Consider the following 22271-nt stretch of genomic DNA (forward strand, 5'->3'; position numbering starts at 1 on the left):
TTTATTTATTTATTTTTATTTTTATTTTTTTGAGACGGAGTCTCGCTCTGTCACCCAAGCTGGAGTGCACTGGCCAGATCTCAGCTCACTGCAAGCTCCGCCTCCCGGGTTCACGCCATTCTCCTGCCTCAGCCTCCCGAGTAGCTGGGACTACAGGCGCCCACCACCTCGCCCGGCTAGTTTTTTATATTTTTTAGTAGAGACGGGGTTTCACCATGTTAGCCAGGATGGTCTCGATCTCCTGACCTTGTGATCCGCCCGCCTCGGCCTCCCAAAGTGCTGGGATTACAGGCTTGAGCCACCGCGCCCGGCCAGATATGTCTTTATTAGTAGTGTGAGAAGAGGCTAATACAACATATCTGTAATTGTTTCTGTCGCTATCCATATATCTGTATCTATATTAAGCTCAGCATGAGTTCATACTGATACCTCTAATTCTAATCTAATTCCATCGGGTTCATTTCAGTCTTCTCCCTTGCTTAGCTCCCTTCAGATGTTGAGAAACCTAGTTACCACCATTTACCATCCATTTACTTACACTGCCTGATTTTTGTAAGGTGAACCAATCTTGTACCCTGGCATAAAACCTACCCAGTCATTACACACACACATACACACAGAGTGCATATGTATTTTACATATTTTCCTGTTTTATGTATATGTAATATATACTTACATATTATATATATTATTGTTGGAATTTATAAAATTACCAACCATATTCCATCTAAATTGTTAAATTTATTGCCATAAAGCTATTCATAATGCTCCCTTATCGTTGTTTTTTTTTTTTTGAAACAGAGTCTTGTTCTATTGGCCAGGCTGGAGTATAGTGGCGCCATCTCAGCTCATTGCAACCTCCACCTCCTGGATTCAAGTGATTCTCATGCCTCAGCCTCCCAAGTAGCTGGGATTACAGGCTCGTGCCACCACGCCAGCTAATGTTTGCGTTTTTACTAAAGATGGCGTTTCACCATGTTGGCCAGGCTGGTCTTGAACTCCTTGCCTCAAGTGATCTGCCCACCTTGGCTTCCCAAAGTGCTGGGATTACAGGTGTGAGCCACCACACCCAGTCTCCCTTATCTTTTTTAATATCTGAAGAATCTGTAATGATGTCACCTCTTTCATTTATGATATTAGTAATGTTTGTCTTCTCTCCTTTCATCCCGATCAGCTGGCTAGAGGTTTAATAATTTTATTAATTTTCTCAAAAGAACTAGATTCAGGGTTAATGTTCGCTACTGTTTAACTGTTTTCTACTTCACTGATTCCTTCTCTCATCTCTATTTTTTTTTTTCTTCTGCTTGCTTTGGTTTTAATTTGCTCTTCTTTTTCTAGTTTATTAAAATGAAGTTGGTCAGGTGTGGTGGCTCATGCCTGAAATCCCAGTACTTTGGGAGGCCGAGGCAGGAAGACTGCTTGAGCCCAGGAGTTTGAGACCAGTCTGGGCAACATAATGAGACCCCATCTCTACTAAAAAAAATTAGCAGGGCACACCTGTAGTCCCAGCTACTCGGGAGGATAAGGTGGGGATGGCTTGTGCCCGGGAGGTTGAGGCTGTAGTGATCAAACCACCGTACTTGAGCCTGGGCAACAGAGTAAGACCGTGTCTCAAAAAAAAAGAAAAGAAAAGAAAAGAAAAAGAAGTTGATGTCATTGCTTTTAGACCTTCTCTCTTTTCTAATAGGTGTTTAATGCTATAAATTTTTATGTAATGCTTTAATGGCAACTAACAGATTCTGATATATTGTGTTTTCATTTGCATCCAATATAAAATATTTTGCCATTTCCTTTTTTATTTCTACTTTGACTAAGAATTGTGTTATTTATTTTCCAATGTTTGGAGACTTTCCAAAGATCTTTTATTGATTTCTAATTTAATTCCATGGTGACTAGGAAACATACTTTGTATGACTTGAATCCTTTTAACTTATTGAAATTTACTTTACAGCCCAGAATTTTGTCTGTCATGGTAAATGTCCCATGTTTGTTTGCAAACATGACAAAAAAAAAAAGAAGTATTTGGTTGTTGGCTGGAATGTTCCAAAAATGTAATTAAATCAAATTGGTCAACAGTATCGTTTAAGTATTCTATATCCTTGCTTATTTTATCTACTTTGATTAACTACTGAAAAATGGATACTAAAATAACTGACAATGTTTGTAGATTTGTCTATTTGTCCTTTCAGTTATGTCAGTTTTTGTTACATGAATTTTGAAGTTTTGTTATTAGGTGTATACGTGCCTAGATATGTCTTCTTTTTAAAGTGACCCTTTATCAGTATGAAATTACCTTTTTTATCCCTATTGATATTCTATACTCTTAAATCTACTTTATCTGATATCAATGTGGTCTAGTTTTCCTTCAATGTAGATTAGCAGGGCACATCTTTTTCCAACCTTTTACTTTTAAACACTGTGTATTTTTAATTTTAAGGTGTGTTTCTTATAGCATACAGTTGGGCTTTGCTGTTTCATCTAATCTGATAGGCTATACATTTTAATTGGGGTGTTTGGACCATTTACCTTTAGTGTGATTACTGATGTATTTAAGTCAATCATTTTGCTATTTGCTTTTTATCTCATCTGTTACTTCCCCTTTACTCTTTTTCATCTTTTAAATTAAATTATTTTAATTAATCAACTGATTTTGAAAGCAATATTAATATTAAATTAACTTGTCTGACTCTCTCACTAGATTTTAAATTATTTGAAGGCAAGGACCACATTCTATTTGATTTTGTATTCTAATTAAGTATTATGGTGCTGAGCATATGCCTGACAATTCAATACATTTTTACTACATGAATTCACTCATTACATACATTTTTATTGAGAACTATAGAGGACATGTTACCCCAGAAACCACAGCCTTCCTTCTAAGAGAACTCCAATTTTCTTCCATTATCTACTATCCCTCTGAGTCCAGATGACTCAGGTCAAGCCAACCCCATCTGTAGCAACAGTGATGGGCCTTTTTGGCCTAACAGTAATTCCATTCTTGGGTAAGCAATTGGTTCCAAAAAAGCCAATGAAAGTAGAAACAAAGTTCACTGGTGGCATCTATGAAAGTATTTCCTTATTCTTGACAGAACGATGTGAAACTTCTTTCTCTCCCTCCCACTGAACCTCAGTGAAGAAGCAAGCGGCCTTAACAGCTATTTCGCATTCATCTTTAATGACTAGTTTAGGATGAGGCTGATTTTGATGGCAAGACTGTAAAGATGGAAAGCATCTGGGCCCTTGACATAGTTACGTCCCTAAATCAAATATCTCTGAAGCCTACCTCTAGATTTCTTTTATATGTGAGCCAGTAAATGCGTTACTGCTTAAGTCAGTTTGACTTGTGTTTTCCGTTACAGGCAACCAAGTGCATACAAAGTTACACAAACACCAACCTATGCCAGGAGGTTCAAGATACTGGAGGTTACGTTAGTGAACAGATAAGGGCCTTGCTCTCAAGCAGCTTACATTCCACAGGAGGAAGATAAACTCCACAAAAAAATAATTGTACCAAAGAACTTCAAATCATGGTAAGTGCAATTAAAAAAAGATATTATTTGACTAAACACATTAATTTAAGTTTATTCAAAAAAGATCTTAGAGGCATTTGAGCTGAGACTTAAATGAAGGAGCCAACCATAGGAAGATCTGGGCCACAGAATTATAGGTAAAGTAAACAGCTAGTACAAGAGTCACAAAGGATAAGCAGATAAATGTATTTGAGATACAAAAAGTCCACTGTGGCTTAAGCATAGAAAATGACCAAGAGAGTAGTAGAGTAGTGCTGAAATGAGATCCACAGAAGCAGACAGGGGCCAGCTAATGTAAGATTGTGAGCCACAGAAACAGGCTTAGAGTTTATTCATAATATAATGGAAAACCACTGGAGAGTTTTACATCATGATCTAATTTGAACACTAAGGAAGTTAAGTACAGTCTGTTTTGTTTACAGTTCATTTTGTCTCAAACATCAAATACTTAGGCAGCATCTAATATGTGGAAAACACTGCATAAAGTTTATAATGTTGATATATTATTTCTCTCCCTCACTCCTCAAGCAAGAATTTCACATTATCTTGAAAGTAGATTTTAGAAAAAAGAGAAAAATAAGAAGAAACTAGTAAAGAATGGGAGGCGCTATTAAGTTGTGCTTTCTACCCTAATTTCTCTAGAGTATTGTCTGAAACTCATAGTTTTTATTTTGTTTTTTAAAGCATAACAAGACTGAAACGCAATCTGGTAAACTCAGAACTATAGTTCAGCCATTAGTCTCTGCCCAGGCAAGTGTTTCAGCCTTGTTCTAACACAAGTATTTGGATTTTTCCAAGAGCTGATGTCAGGGTTTTTCACAGAGACAGAACAGCATTTATAGGCTAGAGAAGGAAAAAGGGTTTCCCCAGCAGCTATGTTCAATGTGGCCTTTGTACTGCTCCACTGCCAAGGGCAGGAAGACCCTGCTAGATAGAGCTATTTAATTCCTGGAAAAAATTCTACCCTGGGAGGGTGGAGGATGGTGATTGGCCAGATTCCCCATTAAGGAAACCTAGTTTAATTTTCTATCAAATTAAACCCAAATTTAAATGAGCTCATCATCAGAACAAAGGTTTCTTAATTCTTATTAGAAAAAAATCATTCTGTGGAACTTGTGTATAAGGAAGAGATGAACCGGCTAGAATAAACATACATCATAGAGGTAAGGAACAATACAGTAAACTGTGTCACATTTCCTGGGGTTAGCTTCCCTGAAAAATATTCATTTGGGAAGAATGGTTAGTTGAAGACACTCAAAAGTCTCAAACTACATTTGGTAGTCAAAAATTATGCTAGGTGATAGCTCCAAACACGTCATCCATTATCTGTAAGAACAATAATTAACAATTAAAATCAGTACAATAATAGCTAAAACTTGAGTAGCTTTACTTGCATACTTACAATATCTGCTTTAAGTACTTTTTATGCATTAATTCATTTAATTATAACAATAATTCTATGAGATAAGTAAAATGTTTAGCCTTGTTTTATTGAAGAGAAATGTGGGGTTCAGAGAGGTTAAGTAACATATACAAGCTATATAACCAGTAGATGAGGGAGCTTAGATTCAAAACCTCACAGTCTAACTAGAACCCTTGCTTTCAACCTCTGGACTACCACCTTACAACAAAAACCATTATCATCTTCCCTTCGTACAGTTTTTTATTAATAGTTAACCAAAAGCTTTCACAAGTGAGACTCAGAAAACTAGATCTAGTATAATGACAAGATCCTTAGGTAGAAAGGTATTCATATCCCGTTATACAGTTTTAGGAAAAGATAAGCCAATAGAAAGAACTCCCAATCCTACACAATCTGTATCTCCTAATCCCAGAGCTCAGTGGAGAATTCAGTTAATATCTCTGTGTCATATGGGCAACTTGCCAGCTATACATTTGAAGAGAAACATGTCTCCACCTGAATGGCAACATTCCTGCAAACCACTCATTCCTTCAATAAATATGTGTTCAATTCCAGGTAAAGATGGGAGAGAGCAAAAGCAATTCTATTCCATTAACCTTCCTCAATACTAAAAGCAAAAATAGAAGGCAGAAGGAGCATGAAGGAAATGATTATGATCTCAAACCATTAACTACAAAACATACTTGCCAAATCTGTTAAATTCTGGAGTGATACCAAGGAAGTCTGGTAGGCTTTGACCAGGAAACGGATTTCCCTAAACATAAAGATCACAGACGTGAAATGCAGATCCAACTATCCTTTGATTAGAAAGGCACTACCCAGGTGTGCAAATAAAACAAAGGAGTAGGGGACACTGTAGAGACCCAGAACAGCAGGAGGAGAAAAAATAAAGAAAAAATAATATGACACATTCTTAGATTTAGGACACTCCTGGATATCGAAGGGTTATCTGCACTCCCATGTTTATTGCAGCACTATTCACAATAGCCAGTATCTATCAACAAACAAATGGATAAAGAAAATGTGGTACATATACACAATGGAGTTCTATTTGGCCATAAGAAAGAATGAGTTCCTGTCATTTGCAACAAGATGGATGGAAATGGAGGTCATTATGGTAAGTGAAATAAGCCTGCGACAGAAAGACAGACTTCACATGTTCTCATTCATTTGTGGAAGCTAAAAATTAAAACAACTGAACTCATGGAGACAAAGAGTAGAAGGATGATTATCAGAGGCTGAGAAGGGTAGTGGAGGGTGATTATAGTAAAAAATAATTTTACTGTACATTAAAAATAACTAAAAGAGTATAACTGGATTGTTTGTAACACAAAAGATAAATGTTTGAGGTGACAAATACCCCATCTACCCTGATGTGATTAATACACATTGCATACCTATATCAAAATATCTCATGTAATCCATAAATAAATACACTTACTAGGTACCCACAAAAATTAAAAATGAAAAGACTACCTGAAAATGTATCACAGACCTAAAAGTAAAACCCAAAACTATAACACCAGAAGCAAAGAGGTGTGACCTTGGGTTAGGCAAATATTTCTTAGATATAGCAAAAGCACAATCTATAAAAGAAAAAATGATAAATTAGAATTCAAAGTTTAAAACTGTTGCTCAAGGAAATGTGAATTCTATCTCAATAAAAGTACTACAGAGAGAAAGAGGATGCTAAGAAAATGAAAATACAAGCCACAGGCTGGGAGAAAGGATTTCTAAATCATATATCTAAAAGGACTTATGGCCGGGCACAGTGGCTCATGCCTGTAATCCTAGCACCTTGGGAGGCTAAGGCAGGCAGATTACTTGAGGTCAGGAATTCAAAACCAGCCTGGCTAACATGGTGAAACTCTATCTCTACTAAAAATAAAATAAAATACAAAATTAGCCAGGCATGGAGGTGGGCACCTGTAATCCCAGCTACTCAGGAGGCTGAGGCAGGAGAATCGTTTGAACTCAGGAGGCGGAGGTTACAGTGAGCCGAGATTGCACCATTGCACTCCAGCCTGGGAAACAAGAGCAAAACTCCGTTGCAAAATAAAATAAAATAAAAGCACTTACATCCCAAACATATAAGGAACTCTTACAACCCAATAACTAAAAGCCCAACTAAAAACAAGATTTGAACAGATAATCCACAAAAGAAGACATATGGATGATAAAATAGGCACATGAAAATATGTTTAACATTTTTAGTCATCAGATGAAATGCAAATAAAACTATAATATGATACCATCACACACAGTAAAATGGCTAAAATTAAAAAGACTGACAAAACCAACTATTAGTGAAGTTGTGCAGCAACTGGAATGTTGCTAATGGGAATGTAACACAATACAGCCACCTGGAGAAACAGTTTGGCAATTTCTTAAAAAGTTAAAATATATACCTACCACATAATCCAGCCATTCCACTCTTAGTTGTTTACCTAAGAGATGAAAACTTATGTACACACAAAAACCTGTACATGAATGTCCAAAGCAAACTTATTCCTAATAGTCTAAAACTTGAAACAACCCAAACGCCCCTCAACAGCTGAATGGATTAACTGTGGTATATCCACACAACGGGACATCATTCAGCAATAAAAAGAAATGAATTAATGATACACAGGAACGCAGACAAATCTCAAAATAATTATGCAGAGTAAAAGAGACCACATCGAGCACAAACTATGTGAGTTCACTTACAAAAAGACCTGCAAATTAATCGATAATGACAAGAAAGAAAGCAAGAAAATTCAAACTACTCTATAAGGACCAAAGACAAGTCAATGGGTATACCTGGGGATGGGTGAGGAGGGGTGAAGGTGGGGAGAAATTATGAAAATGCACAAGGAAACCTTTGGGGTGAATATGTTTATTTTCTTAATTTTGGTGATAGTTTCCTAATTGTGTATTTATCAAAATCTATCAAATTATTCCCTAACCGTAGGCAGTTTATTATACACCAATTACATCTCAATAAAACTGTTAAAACTCTCAAGAGCCTAATGTTTAAATGAAACAAAACTACCAGTAAACGTTATGTTATACTTTATGAAATATATTTTAAGCAAAAGACTCAATGGTCTGAATATTTTCTACCCATTGTAAATTTACAGCATTTGAGACTATCTATACAACAACACATAAATAAACCAAAGAGAAACTTTGCTGCTTTTTTTCTTTGCTTATATGGAGTGCCTTAGTAAAGTATTTTCAAATAGAATGCTGGGTAAACCTATGGTTACCAAGTTCTATACTACCAATAATTTTGTAAAGGGCAATTCCAGCAAACTTAAGATTACTTGACTACATTTGATTGTTTCGTAGGTGTTCTTCTTTTTAAGATTCTTACACTTAGTTCCTTAAATGATCACTGTAATAGAAAGATTAGTAATTTTGGCCCCCAGGGAATCTTTTGGTGTTAAGAATTATGAAGTTACTTCTATATTTTGCCAATGTACTATACAAGTCTATTATTTATTCATTTGTTCAAAAAATTAATTTATAACTGCATACTATGTAGCCAGGCACTAGTCTAGGTCCTTGTGACATATTTGGGGGAAGGGAAGAAGATGACAGACAATAATAATCTTAATAAATAAATGTATATTGTACATAATATAGAAGACGATATGCACTCTATCACCCTCCCCTCCCCACCACACACACTCCAACATGTACAGCAGATTATGAACGATCAGTAACAGAAACTAAATATAATAAAAACTCTAATGTAATGAGAATTGTTTCCACAGACCATATGTGAAAATCTTACACTGAATAGAATCATGAACCAAGATTGCCTAGTCCAACCCTCACACTTTACAGATGATGTTAAATGATTTGCTCAATCACTCGGTTCTTGGCATAAAGATTAGGATCCCTATCTCCTTTTCACTCATTGGCATCACTATTTGTGATGTCAAATAATCATGATAAAAATGCTTGAATCTATTCATATACAAACAGTGGAAAGAGCTTTAGAGTCTGACTGACCCAGGCTTCATCACTTCATGGCTTTGTTACTTATGGTAAATTACTTAACCTCTCAAAATGTAAATTTTCTCATCTATAAAAGTGAATGACCATTTATGTTTGCTTGTTTGGACTAATGTACATGCGACAACAAGAATGACAATAATTTCATGACTAGGTTGTTATGAGGATTAAATGTAGTAGCTTATGTAAAATACCTACATGTCAGTACATAAATATATAACATTGCAATACTTACATGCTTGCACCAAAAATGGTACATCATATGCATGAGTTTTTTATATCCTCTACTAGACTATAAACCCAATATATATCTAAAGTACCTAGCATAATGTAAATGCTCAGTAAGAATTTGTTAATTTGTTAATACTTCTGAGGAGTCAAACAGCTTTCAAAATGTGGCAAACAGTATGATAACTCATATCACCATGATGTAAATAATCGAATTAACTGAAAGCTCCATAGCTTTCAGTCTCAGTTTTCAACATGTTTTCAGTCTGTCTTTCCTAAATAGAGAAGTCCGTAGCACTTAAATGCTTTTTAATGTCATAAATTATGGTCCTAGCTCTTTCTGTCCACAAGAAAATAATTCTCACCATGAAAAATACTTTCAAGAGAAAACCAAAAAAAATCTTCAGCATTTTACACTACTTCTTTTCACGTGCATCCCTTGGTTCCTGTATTTGCAGCTATAATTGGAAAGAAAAAGAAAGCAGAATGCAATTCCAGTGCCATCACGGCAACTCGGCAGCTTCTTCAAATTTATAATCAACATTTTAGCTGACAGGAGCAAAAATACGACAAACTGAACAAAGGGTAAAATAATTCAAGTTGATAAGATTGTTTGGTGCCATGGACACCACGTTTTCCAAATGATTATATATTTCAATTTAGTTTCCAATGCAAAAACAGGAAGATTACTCTGTAAAACACTCCCTTCCCCACTGTAATATTAATCCCCACCCCCATATCCCATCCATGGTCTCTTGGGTATCAAAGGGAACTAACCATCCTGAAGCATGAGATAATTAAATCACAATTCACAGAACAATACGTCAAAGTCTCTAAGATTCAAGACAGGTTATGCCAATTCAGTTCCAAAAAGGTAACAGAAGAACGCTGCATCCTATTCTTTTGAATAAAGATATCCTTGCAATGCTGGATGTTAAAACCTTTGTTCTAAAGCTAAGCAATTAAGGTACGGGTTTTCAAAACTAGGAATTTTCTTCCTTAGGTCAAATTAGGTTTTTTAAAACATGATAAAATCCTAAAAGCTATTGTAAGAAATAATAATGAACAATGTAAAATATCCTTTTCCTTTTATTTTATTCCTGCTACAGGTACATCCCTTTCACTGAAGCTATTTTTCTACCATTTTGCTCCATTTTATACACGACCCAGAAAACAAAGACTGCTGTAGATTACCTGGATCACCGGACAAATCAGCAGACAAGCAAAAGCTCAAAAGGCTCATTTCCATGGAGTAGAAGAAAATGAAATCTTCACCAAAATACCACTCCCTTAGCAATCCTAAGCTTTTTCTTTACATATACATTCGATATCCTTGGAAAGGCATTTGTCAGATGATTTTACTGACCACAAGAGGGATGGTAAGAAGAAACCCCACCTCTTCTCCCACCCCCAATCATCTACCATCATCATCCGAAGCCCAACACTGCGCTGCTAATGGAAAGACAGAGAACAGCATCCATGTACATTTCCCTAGAATAACACTCAGGAAAATATACATAATATAAAGAAAGCAAGGATTTGGCTAATTCTTTAGCAGAACAGGACAAATAGCTCCCATAAAATTAAAAATACTTGCAAAAAAGATCCAATTATAAAGCCACAAAAACCCCTAATTTTCTTCTTGAATACAGTATGATTTTTAAATTGGGAATTTCCCAAATACAGTGCCAAAAAATGGAGTCCCTCAAATACCTTAAAATTCAGTTGTTGTTACTGCTCCTTTTCGTAAAGCCAGATAAACCAAATAAGTCAGGATTTACCAAAAAAAAAAAAAAAAAAAATCCCCTTTTGTTGGTAGTAGAAAATCTGGGACAGGAGGTGGGAGTAAAGGAGAAACAGATTTAAAACATGGGGGGAGGAAAAATATTTTCTGCCCCAATAAGCCTAATTAAGTCTGTAAGCAAGTCTGGGAGGATTGAAATTTCTTCATGCTACTCTGTCTGTTTGTGTTTGATTACTGTGAATCTTCCCAGGTCTCAAACTATGCCCTAGGCATTATGTCTGGCATTCTGTTAACTATAGCAGCCTGGCCACTTACAGTAGAATGAGGGAGGAACAAGAGACAGACTCATGCAATCTAATCCCTAGAAGCCATGTAATTTTGCTAAAACAATAATTTGTCTCAAACACTGCTCTAAAAAATGCATTGCTATACTAAGAAGACTCAACCTCTACTTTCCTTTTCTGAAGCATCAACCCAACTTGACAATTTGCAGGCACCCAATTTCTGGGATCAATATATAAGTAATGAACGAAAAACATGTTGTTTTATAAAACATATTCCTTAAAACATTTGAATATATCTAATTTAGGATAGTTAAATCCCAGTAATCACTTTATCCACATAAATTATAGCTCAAGGTTCTGTGAATTTTGAAGGAACTCACAGAACCTCACAACTACAGTTAGTGATCTATGAAGAATCAGCTTCCAGGGAACACATACCTTGGCAAAGGTAGTCAAAAAATATATATTATATATAGGTACAGGTATAATATATATATTACATAAAGGTATAGATATGTATTTAAAACGTTCTGTATATCTTCTAAACTATAGACTAATGATTCTCACGTGGAATGAAAGAACAAATTTATCGAAGCTTGTAAGTAGTTACTAAAGAAGTGGTTACTGATCAAGATAACAGTCTAGATTTGCTAAGAACAAGTCAGACTAGACTACTGCCTGCCGCTATCATTAGACTTCCTCCACCTATATCGAGGTCTCATGTTTCTCTGATGCTTGGCACTTTCTGATCAGCCCAAGGGTCCTAAGAAACACTAAGCTCCCCATATGTCAAAGCCTGTGTTGGCTGATGAGGCAATTTCTCACACAGGACAGCTTAGAACTTGAAGCCAACTAATTTCATGTCTCAACATCACTATCATCCTAGATCACCAAACAAAACTTTAGTCATCCATTAATCATGTGACATCTCTCTTACAACAAAATCTTCCACTGTTCCCCTCTCTATCAAACTTTTTCACTGTGTACTCTAGGACAGGGGTCTCCAACTCCTGGGCTGCAGACAATACCGGTCCATGATCTGTTAGGAACCAGGCCACACAGCAGGTGGTGAGCAAGTGAAGCTTCAGCTGTATTTACAGCTGCCCCCCATTACTCACATTACCACCTGAGCCCCACTTCCTGTCAGATCAGTGGCGGCATTAGATTCTCAGAGGAGGAGGAACCCTATAGCGAACTGCACATGAGAAGGATCTAGGTTGCACGTTCCTTATGAAAATCTAATGCTTGATGATCTGTCACTGTTTCCCATCACCCACAGATGGGACCATCAAGTTGCAAGAAAACAAGCTCAGGGTTCCCACTGATTCTACATTATGGTGAGTATATAATTTATTTCATTATATATTACAATGTAATAATAATCAAAATAAGGTAGACAATAAATGTAATGCACTTGAATCACACGGAAACCATCCCACTACCTGTCCTCCCCTGACCACCCTCCCAGTCCCATTGAAAAACTGTCTACAACAAAACTGGTCCCTGGTGACAAAAAAGTCGGGGTCCGTTGCTCTAGGACTCTTTCTACAAGAAACCAAATACCACTACACTCTTAACTTCATAGAATGCACTCCAAACGCTGCCTTAACCAACACCTCGCTCTCCCACAGACACTGTTTCCCTTACTGCCTTTTCTTTCTTTTTTTTTTTTTTTCCTGAGACGGAGTCTGGCTCTGTCACCCAGGCTGGATGGAGTGCAGTGGTCTGATCTCCACTCACTACAAGCTCCGCCTCCTGGGTTTGCACCATTCTTCTGCCTCAGCCTCCTGAGTAGCTGGGACCACAGGCGCCCACCACCATGCCCGGCTAATTTTTTGTATTTTTAGTAGAAATGGGGTTTCACCGTGTTAGCCAGGATGGTCTCAATCTTCTGACCTCGTGATCCACCCGCCTCAGCCTCCCAAAGTGCTGGGATTGATTACAGGCGTGAACCACTGCACCCAGCCCCCTTACTGCCTTTTCTAATGGAAGCCACCCCTTATTCCAAATCCCAATGCTTTCAGAGCCCAGAGGAAATTTACAATTTTCTTAATTTTTCTGAATATCCAAATAACCAATGCACATATAAAAAGGTGCTCAACTTTAAGGAAATGTAAATTAAAACCACAATGAGAGAGAGAGAAATAGAATGAATGAATATATACAGTACTCATGAAGATATAAAGCACCTAGAAACTATATCCACTGTTCAGAATATAAATTGGTACAATCACTCCAGAAAATTATTAGGTAGAATCAGCTAAAGCTGAACCAGCAAATTCCACAACTAGGCAGAAATGTGTATGTATGTTCACAAAAAGACATGTCTGTGAAGGTTCCTAAATAGCACTGTTAGTAATAATACCAAACTAGAACTACCTAAATGTCCATCTGCAGTAGAATGGATTTTTAAAACTGCCATATACTCATACATTAGAATATTAGTAAATAATGCAAATGAATTATGACCACTCATACAGATAAATGTCATAAACAATTCAAAAGAAAGACACTAGATTAAAAAAGAGCACATACTGCACGACTCCATTTCTATAAAGAACAAAAGCAGTCGAAAGTTAAACACAGAGTTACCATACGACCTACAATCACACTCTTAGGTATTTACACAAGGGACTTGAAAACTTATATCCACACAAAAACCTGGCCATGGACATTTACAGCAGCTTTACCCCAATGCTAAAACTGAAAGCAACTAACAATGGCCTTTAAAGGGGGAATGAGAAAACAAATTATGATTCATCCACACAATGGAATACTACAACATTTTTCAAAACCAATGAACTATTAATTTACACAACATGGATGAATCCTAAATACATTTTACTACATGAAAGAAGCCTGATACAATCTTTAGATTTTTCATGTATTTTACTACATGGAAAAATCCAAAGACTGTATCATTCCATTTATACAACACTCTGGAAAATGCAAAAGTAGAGAAGACAGAAAATAGATTAGTAGTTGCTAGGGACTAGAGGAGAGGAGAGTGTTTAACTACAAAGGGGATGCACAGGGGGACATTTAGGGTGCAGGATATGCTCTGTATATTAGGGTAGTGAATACATGACCCATTGCATTTGTCTGAACCCACAGAACAGCACAGGACAAAGAGTGAACTTCAACAAACGTTAACCAAACAACAACCACTAACATCAACCAAAATGTCAGAAGATCCCAAGATGAAATGTGGATTGCAACAAATGAAACTAACTGCATTACAAATGTATGACATAACTTCACTGAAGGGGTGGTGAAAAAGGAGCTAACCTAACAAACTTTGGAACACGGTGTTTTGACTTGAAATTGTAAGGCTAATGACAAAAGAAATTGTACATAAATACTGTACTCATGGGGTCTGGGGTAACAATTCTAAATTTGCTTTTCATGTGTACATGGGTTGAACAAATAAGTGAATGGATAATGGGGTGGCTGGAGCCAGGTTTCTCATGGTCGGACAAGGAAGTCACAGATTAACAAGAAACGAGGACTAGAGTGAACCTTGTGGTACTGGATTATAATCAGAGACATCAATATCAACTCATGTTTAACTTAACATATATGCAAACTGATACATATAGAAACAATTAAGAGATGCATGTGTATACATGGGTTAGTATACACACAGATATTACCTAGCTCTGTCCCCTGAGAGGGCCTAAAAGCAATGATACTCCAATAGCAATGAGCACACCTAGCAACTACATTTTGGTTCCTAAATAAAAGGAATGCTAGTTCCTTCAAATGGCTGATTCTACAGCTGGTGCAAAGAGACTACAAGATGAGCCTGGAGCATCTTATAGTACATCAGGAGATGTTCAAAAAACAAAAGGATAGGGGCATATGAAAGAGACATAAACACTAACTGGAAAACCTTCCCAATAGTCAAAGTTGAAACAATTTAAGCAAAAGAAAAGAAACCTAGCATTAGAACTCAAAGTATAGAATAAATATACATGAGTCCATACTGCTATAAATGACTGAATAAACAGAGAAATGTGGGGAAAGATCCAAATCTTCCTTACAGAATAATTTCAAACCATATATGTAGATACCTCCCCCTTCCCAAAGTGCAGGTTGGACTAACAGAGAATAGTGAAGAAACCTAGCAAACACTATCTTAACCAAGTGGTCATGGTAACATCACCAGTGATGCCACGTGGACATCATGTACCCCTGATGAGAGGAAAAGGTGATTCTTTCCAAAAACACATAACCCAGTCTAATACTGAGAAACAGCAGCAAACCCAGACTGGGGGACATTCTACAAAGTCCTCAGGGATGGCAAGGTTGTGACAAACAAGGAAAAACTGAGAAACTGTCACAAACCAAGAGACTGGGGAAACATGAAAAATATAAGCAATGTGGTATCCTAAAATTTGATCCTAGAACAGAAAGAAGTCATTAATGAAAAAGCAGGAAAAATCCAAATGAAGTATGAAGTTTACTTAACACTAATGTACTGAGGTCAGTTTCTTAGTTTTGACAGATAATACCACCATAACGTAAGATGTCAGCAATAAGGAAAACTAGGTGTGGGGTATGGGAACTCTATGTGAGATTTCCCATATTTGTGCAACTTTTCTCTAAATAAAAAATTAATCCAAAAAAAGTTTAAGGATTAGTCTATGGTACTAGAAGTCAGAATAGTGGGTACTCTCAGGGGGCAGTGAATTTAATTGCTCGTTGAAAAACATTTCCACAAAGAAAACTCACTTCACTGGTGAATTATCACAAGCATTTAAAGGAAAAACAATTCTACACATGACAAATGAAAGTGAAAACACATGACACTTCCCACAAAATTTTCTGAGGCCAACATTGTCTCAGTATCAAAACAAGGCAATGACATTACAAGAAAACTGAACACAAATATCCCTTGGGAACAAAGGAACAAGAACAATCATCAAAATATTAGTAAACCAAATCTATCAATAAATAAAAAGAATAATATATAATACATAATAAAGAGACCATTAGGATAAACGAAATGGGATTTGGTTTATCCTAAGAATGCCAGGTAGGTTTAACACTCAAAAATCAATGTAATTCACTGTATCACCAGTCTAAGAAAGAAAAGCCTCAGATGAAAATACCTCCTGGAAAATTAAAAAAAAAAAAAAAGAAAAAAGAAAATCCATATGATCATCTAAACAGATACAGAAACAGCATATGACTAAATTCAGTATCTGTTAATTATAACATTCCGTACAAGCTAGGAATAGAAGGTAACTTCCTCAAACCGATAAACAGTACAGAAAAAAAAAATCATACTTAATGGTAAAATACTGAATGCTTTCCATAAGATTGAGAACAATGCAAAGATGTCTACATGTCTGCTTTCACCATTTCTTTTAACATTTTAGCCAAATGAGTAAGACAGTGAAAATAAATATATAAAAGGCGTACACCTTTTAAAGTAAAACTTTGTAATAACATGACGTTATGTAAAACTCCAGAGATCTATATAAAAAAGCACCAAAAAGCAAGTTTAGTTAACAGTAAGATCAACATACAAAAATCAATTGTATTTCTACATATTACCAATAAACAATTAAAAATCAATTTTTAAATGCTATTTATAACCTCAAACACATAAACTTAACAAACCATGTGCAAGCCCTGGTATGCTGAAAACTATGTAACATTTATAGAGAAATTAAAGAAGACTACTTAAATGGAGAGAAAGATTATGCCAATGGATTGGGAGACATAATTTAAGATGTCAATTCTCCACATTCTGATTGAGATTCAACAAAATCACAAAATCCCAGTCTGTTTTCTTTAAATAGAAATTGACATGCTGACTCTAACATTCATATGGAAATGCAAAGATCTAGAAGAGTCAAAACAATTTTTAGGAAAACAACAAAATTGGAAGACTTATATTACCTTATTTAAAGACTTAAAGCTAAGGTAATAAAGACATAAGGATAGGCATATTGATCAACAGAACATAATAAAGAAACCATAAATACAACTATACATAGACAGTCTATTAAGTTTTTAACACAGATGCCAAAGCAATTCAATGGGAAAAGGACAGTCTTTTCTGCAAATGGTACTGGAAAACATCACGCCATATACAAATGTTAACTTGATATGAATCACAGGCCTAAACATAACAGCTAAACTATACAACTTCTAGAAAAAATTAGGAGAACATCTTCTGCAACCTTGGGTTAAGTCAAGATGTTTAAGATAGGGACCAAGAAGCACGAACACAAAATAAAAAGTTGATATATTGAACTTCATCAAAATTAATAATTTATGCTCTTTGAAAGTCACTGTTAAGGAAATAAAAGGACAAGCCACAAACAGAAAGAAAAACGTTTTCTAAATGTAACTGACAAAAGACCCATATCTTACCTCTCAATAATAAGACAAAGACAAGCCAACTTCTTAAAAGATTTGAACAGACACTTCACAAAAGAGAACAAAAGGCCAATAAGCAAATGAAAAGTCCTCAGTATCATTAATCATTAGAGAAATGCAAATAAAAAGTAGAGTGAGATGCCATTCACACCCACTGCAATGACTAAAATTAAAAAGACTGATACTACCAAGTGTTGATGAGGATGTAGAACAAGTGAAACTCTTCCACATTTCTAGTGGGAATGTAAAATGACAGAGGCACTTTGGAAAACAATTTGGCAGTTTCTTATAAAGTTAATCAAGGCCAGGTGTGGTGGCTCACGCCTGTAATCCCAGCACTCTGGAGGCTGAGGTGGGAGGATCCCCAAGTTCAAGACCAGCCTGGACAACATAGTGAGACCCCATTTCTAAAAACATAAGTAAAAGAATTTTTTAAAAGTTAATCGTATATTTACCATATGACTCAGCAATTCTACTCTGAGATGTTTACCAAAGAGAAAGAGAAATATATTCTACACAAAAACTTACAGGAAAATGTTCAGATTTATTCAAAATAGCCAAAAACTGGAAACAATCCAAACCTCCACCAACAGGTCAATGGATAAAGAAATTGATTTATTCATACAATGTAATACTATTATGGTAAGAAAAAGGAACAAACTACCACTATATGAAACAAATTGGATGCATCTGAAAAGTATTAAGCCTAAAGAAAGAGAAGAAAGCCTGGGCATAGTGGCTCATGCCTGTAATACCAGCACTTCGCAGGGATCAAGGCAGGAGGATCACTTGAGCCCAGGAGTTTGAGGCCAGCCTGGGCAACACGGCAAGACCCCATCTCTACAAAATACTAAAAAATTAGCTAGGTGTGGTGGTGTGCACCTGTGGTCCCAGCTACTTGGAAGTCTGAGGTAGGAGGATCACTTGAGCCCAGGATATTAAGCCTGCAGGGAGCTGTGTTTGTGCCACTGTACTCCAGCCAGCCTGGGTAACAGAGACTGCCTTAAAAGAAAAAAAAAAAAAAGAAAAGACAGAGAAGACAGACACAAAAAGATTACACACTGTACATGATTTCATTTATATGAAGTAGAAAAGGCAAAACCATTGTGACAGAAAGCAGAGAGAATTTTTGGGGGTGATAGAAATGTTATATATCTTAATTATGCTGGTTGTGGTGGTTAAAAAGTATACACACTTGTCAAAGCTCATCAAAGTACACACTTAAAATGAGTGAACTTAAGGAAGTCAGTATATCAAAGAGACCTGCACCCCTATCTTTATTGCAGCACTATTCACAATAGTCAAGATTTGGAAACAACCTAAGCGTCTATCAACAGATGAATGAATAAAGAAAACGTGCTACATATACACAATGGAGTATTACTCAGCTATATATAAGAATGAGATCCTGCCACTTGCAACAACATAAATAGAACTGAAGGTCATTATGTTAAGTGAAATAAGCCAGACACAGAAAGACAAATTTCACATGTTCTCATTCATTTGTGGGAGCTAAAGATTAAAACATCTGAACTCATGGAGACAGAAAGATGTTTACCAGAGGCTGGGAAAGGTAGTAGGGGGTTGGGGAAGTTGGGATTGTTAAAGGATACAAAAATATAGTTCGACAGAATAAGATCTAGTATTTGATAGAACAGGGTGATTACAGTCAACCATAATTTACTGTAAATTTAAAAATAACTAGAAGAGTATAATTGGAATGTTTGTAACATAAAGAAAGAATAAATGCTTGAGGTAATGGATACCCCATTTACCTCAGTGTGATTATCATGCATTGTATCCCTGTGTCAAAATATCTTGTGTACTCCATAAATATCTATGCCCATAAAAATTATAATATAATGAATTTTATATGTAAATTATATCTCAAAGTCTATTTTTTAGAAGATAAAAAGAAGGAAATAAGTCCCAGTGTCTAGAATTTAAATCGTGGATAAACTGACCAGCCTCTCTAACTTCCTACTTAAAACAGGAACCTAAGTTTTTCCCTTAGATAAACAAAATCTTTAGAATTTGACAGGAAAGGAAACCTTTATTTCAAAACACAATTTGAAAATACAATCTGAACATTTAAAAAAATCTAATTCTCAACTCTGAACACATTATTTGTAACATTTCAATGGGTGGTATATCAATATGATGATTTATTTAATAACTAAAGCCCAAGCAATTACCAGAGCAATTCACCTAACTAGGATATTCCTACCAGAACCAACACTTTACACTGGAGAAATCTGATAAACATTATTTTGGTAATCAAGGTCATCATCAATAATCACATATCATGCTGGTAGTAAGTACCCTTGGCATGAGTTGATGAAGATGTCACTTTACCTCTGTGATCTTCCTTCGAACAACCCACACTCCAGTCTAATCCTAAGAAAAACATCAAGCAAATTCTAACATAGGGGCATCCTACAAGAAACCTGACCAGTATTCATCTGAACTGTCGAAACCATCAAGAACAAGAAAAATCTGAGAAACTGTCACAGCCAAGAGGAGGCTAAGGAACATGACAAACTAAATATAATGTGGTTTCTGAGGACAGGAAAAGAATAATAGGTAAAAACTAAGGAAATCTGAATAAACTACAGACTTTAATTAATATTAATGTTAACACTGGTTCAGTGTCAAATGTACGATACAAATGTAATATGTTAATAATAGGGGAATCTCAGCATGCGTATGGGGTGTATGTTCTTTTCTAGCTTCTCTTTTTCTGTAAATCTAGCCTTGTTCTCAAAACAAACTTTTATTTAAAACAAAACAAAACAAAAGTCTACCCCATCAGAACTCGGAACACTACAGGTAAAGGAAAGTTGCAAAGGTGAAAGGAATCAAAAAAATAATTGTACGGGTGCTTTTTTTAAGAATATCATTACAGTGTTGGTAGAAAATACTGTAAAGCTCTTTTTTTTTAACTATTTAATGGAAAAGAGAAAACATGAAAGGAAAGGTCAAAAGATGATATAACAGGGATGTTAAAAATACTTCCCAATGCTTATACAGCTGTACTGGTGTTCTGACGTCAATCTCAAAAGACTCCCATGGATTATACCAACAATTCACTCTTTGGTGTTTGCTGTTTAAGTTTCAAAGTAAAACCAGTTGTTAATGAATGTTCACAGTTTCCATGATAAGGAGACTCACTTTGCCTAAAACCTGAGGCATACAGTGGCTAACTGGCAGGAGGAAGGGCAGAAAAAGAAAGAGTCATTCTGGGCATGTTTATTTGAGTTTAAATTAAGTCTTCTCTCTTAGCTCTTTGGGCCATTCATCTGCCCATTCTTTATTTTCACTGAGAAACTAAAGTGAAAATACCAATCTCTTTCATTTTGCTGATAAATCTGAAGATCTCATCGGTAAAAGCACATTACTAGTATACCCTTCTAAACTGAGAGTTGACATCCACAAATTTATGAAATTTCAAAGTACAGAATACCTGTATATTGTATGGTGGATTTAACTTAATAGAGCTATGTTAGTAATCTGAATCACTAATATGTATGACTCAATGTAATGAGTTAGTCATAAAAGCATAATCTTCACTGTAACTATCATATACGTTTTTCACAATTTAAAAAGAAAAGTTTTTTAAAATATTTAATTTTTTTCTGTGTTTGCAAGAACATGAGAACTGAGATCATTAAACTAAAAATCACGAGGTCAATTTTGCATACTGGAAGTTAACTTGTACTATGCTGTATTAGAAGAAAATCACTTTTATCACAACGCATATTTAAAATCCGTATTTAGCTAAAATAAGGCCATCTACTCCAGAGGAGACTGATCCTTAGCCTTGTAAACCTTTAAGGCCAAGAAGAAAAATCAGCTGGAGAGCTTGGTAGCTCAATGAAGTTGTTTTCATCAAATGTCATAATGTTCACACACACATTTAGCCACAAACAGTAACCCAACCGTATTGCCATAAGTACCCCCCCACTCTTTATAGGTGCTTAAATAAAAATGAATGAACGTTTCTTCTGTATCCCTGGATAAAATTTCCCTAGCAATGTCAAAACTGCTGAATTGTGAGATATCTTTAAAAAATTCTAACTAGGCAATTTCTTTTTATGAAAAAAAGCATATCTAAAAGTCATAGCATTTCTCCTACACTGAACAATGGTTATACTCTGAAATGATCATAGGAAAAGGAAACAGGAGGAATCGTGCTTGGTTAACCAGCCACTAGATGGAAAAACATTTAGTTACGGGTGTCCATAAAAATACATATTTTGGCCAGGCGCGGTGACTCACGCCTGTAATCCGAGCACTTTTGGGAGGCCGAGGCGGGCAGATCACCTGGTGTTGGGAGTTTGAACCAACCTGACCAACATGGAGAAACTCCGTCTCTACCAAAAATACAAAATTTGCTGGGCGTGGTGGCACATGCCTGTAATCCCAGCTATTCAGGAGGCTGAGGCAGGGGAATCACTTGAACCCAGGAGGCGGAGGCTGCAGTGAGCCGAGATCTCGCCATTGCACTAGCCCAGGCAACAAGAGCAAAACTCCGTCTCAAAAACAAAAACAAACAAAACAAACATTTTTCATATTTTAATTATTTTCTCAAAGTTTCTTAAATTGCCACCATTATCAAGGTAATAGTTGCTCCCTGAAGAGAATATGGGGGGGGGGGGGGG

General features: G+C 36.0%; 1 protein-coding gene across 1 annotated transcript in view; it reads right to left on the bottom strand.

The window, feature by feature from the left end:
* Nucleotides 1–22271, bottom strand: part of ARHGEF12 (Rho guanine nucleotide exchange factor 12) — a 152765-nt gene that overhangs the window by 91518 nt on the left and 38976 nt on the right. The window contains exon 3 of the mRNA XM_017870478.1: nt 10200–10209. Within this exon, the coding sequence (XP_017725967.1) occupies nt 10200–10209 (10 nt within the window). The remainder of the gene's footprint in view (nt 1–10199; nt 10210–22271) is intronic.

The sequence above is a fragment of the Rhinopithecus bieti genome, unplaced genomic scaffold (genome assembly GCF_001698545.2).
Source record: "Rhinopithecus bieti isolate Rb0 unplaced genomic scaffold, ASM169854v2 scaffold_5002, whole genome shotgun sequence".
Classification (NCBI taxonomy): Eukaryota; Metazoa; Chordata; class Mammalia; order Primates; family Cercopithecidae; genus Rhinopithecus; species Rhinopithecus bieti.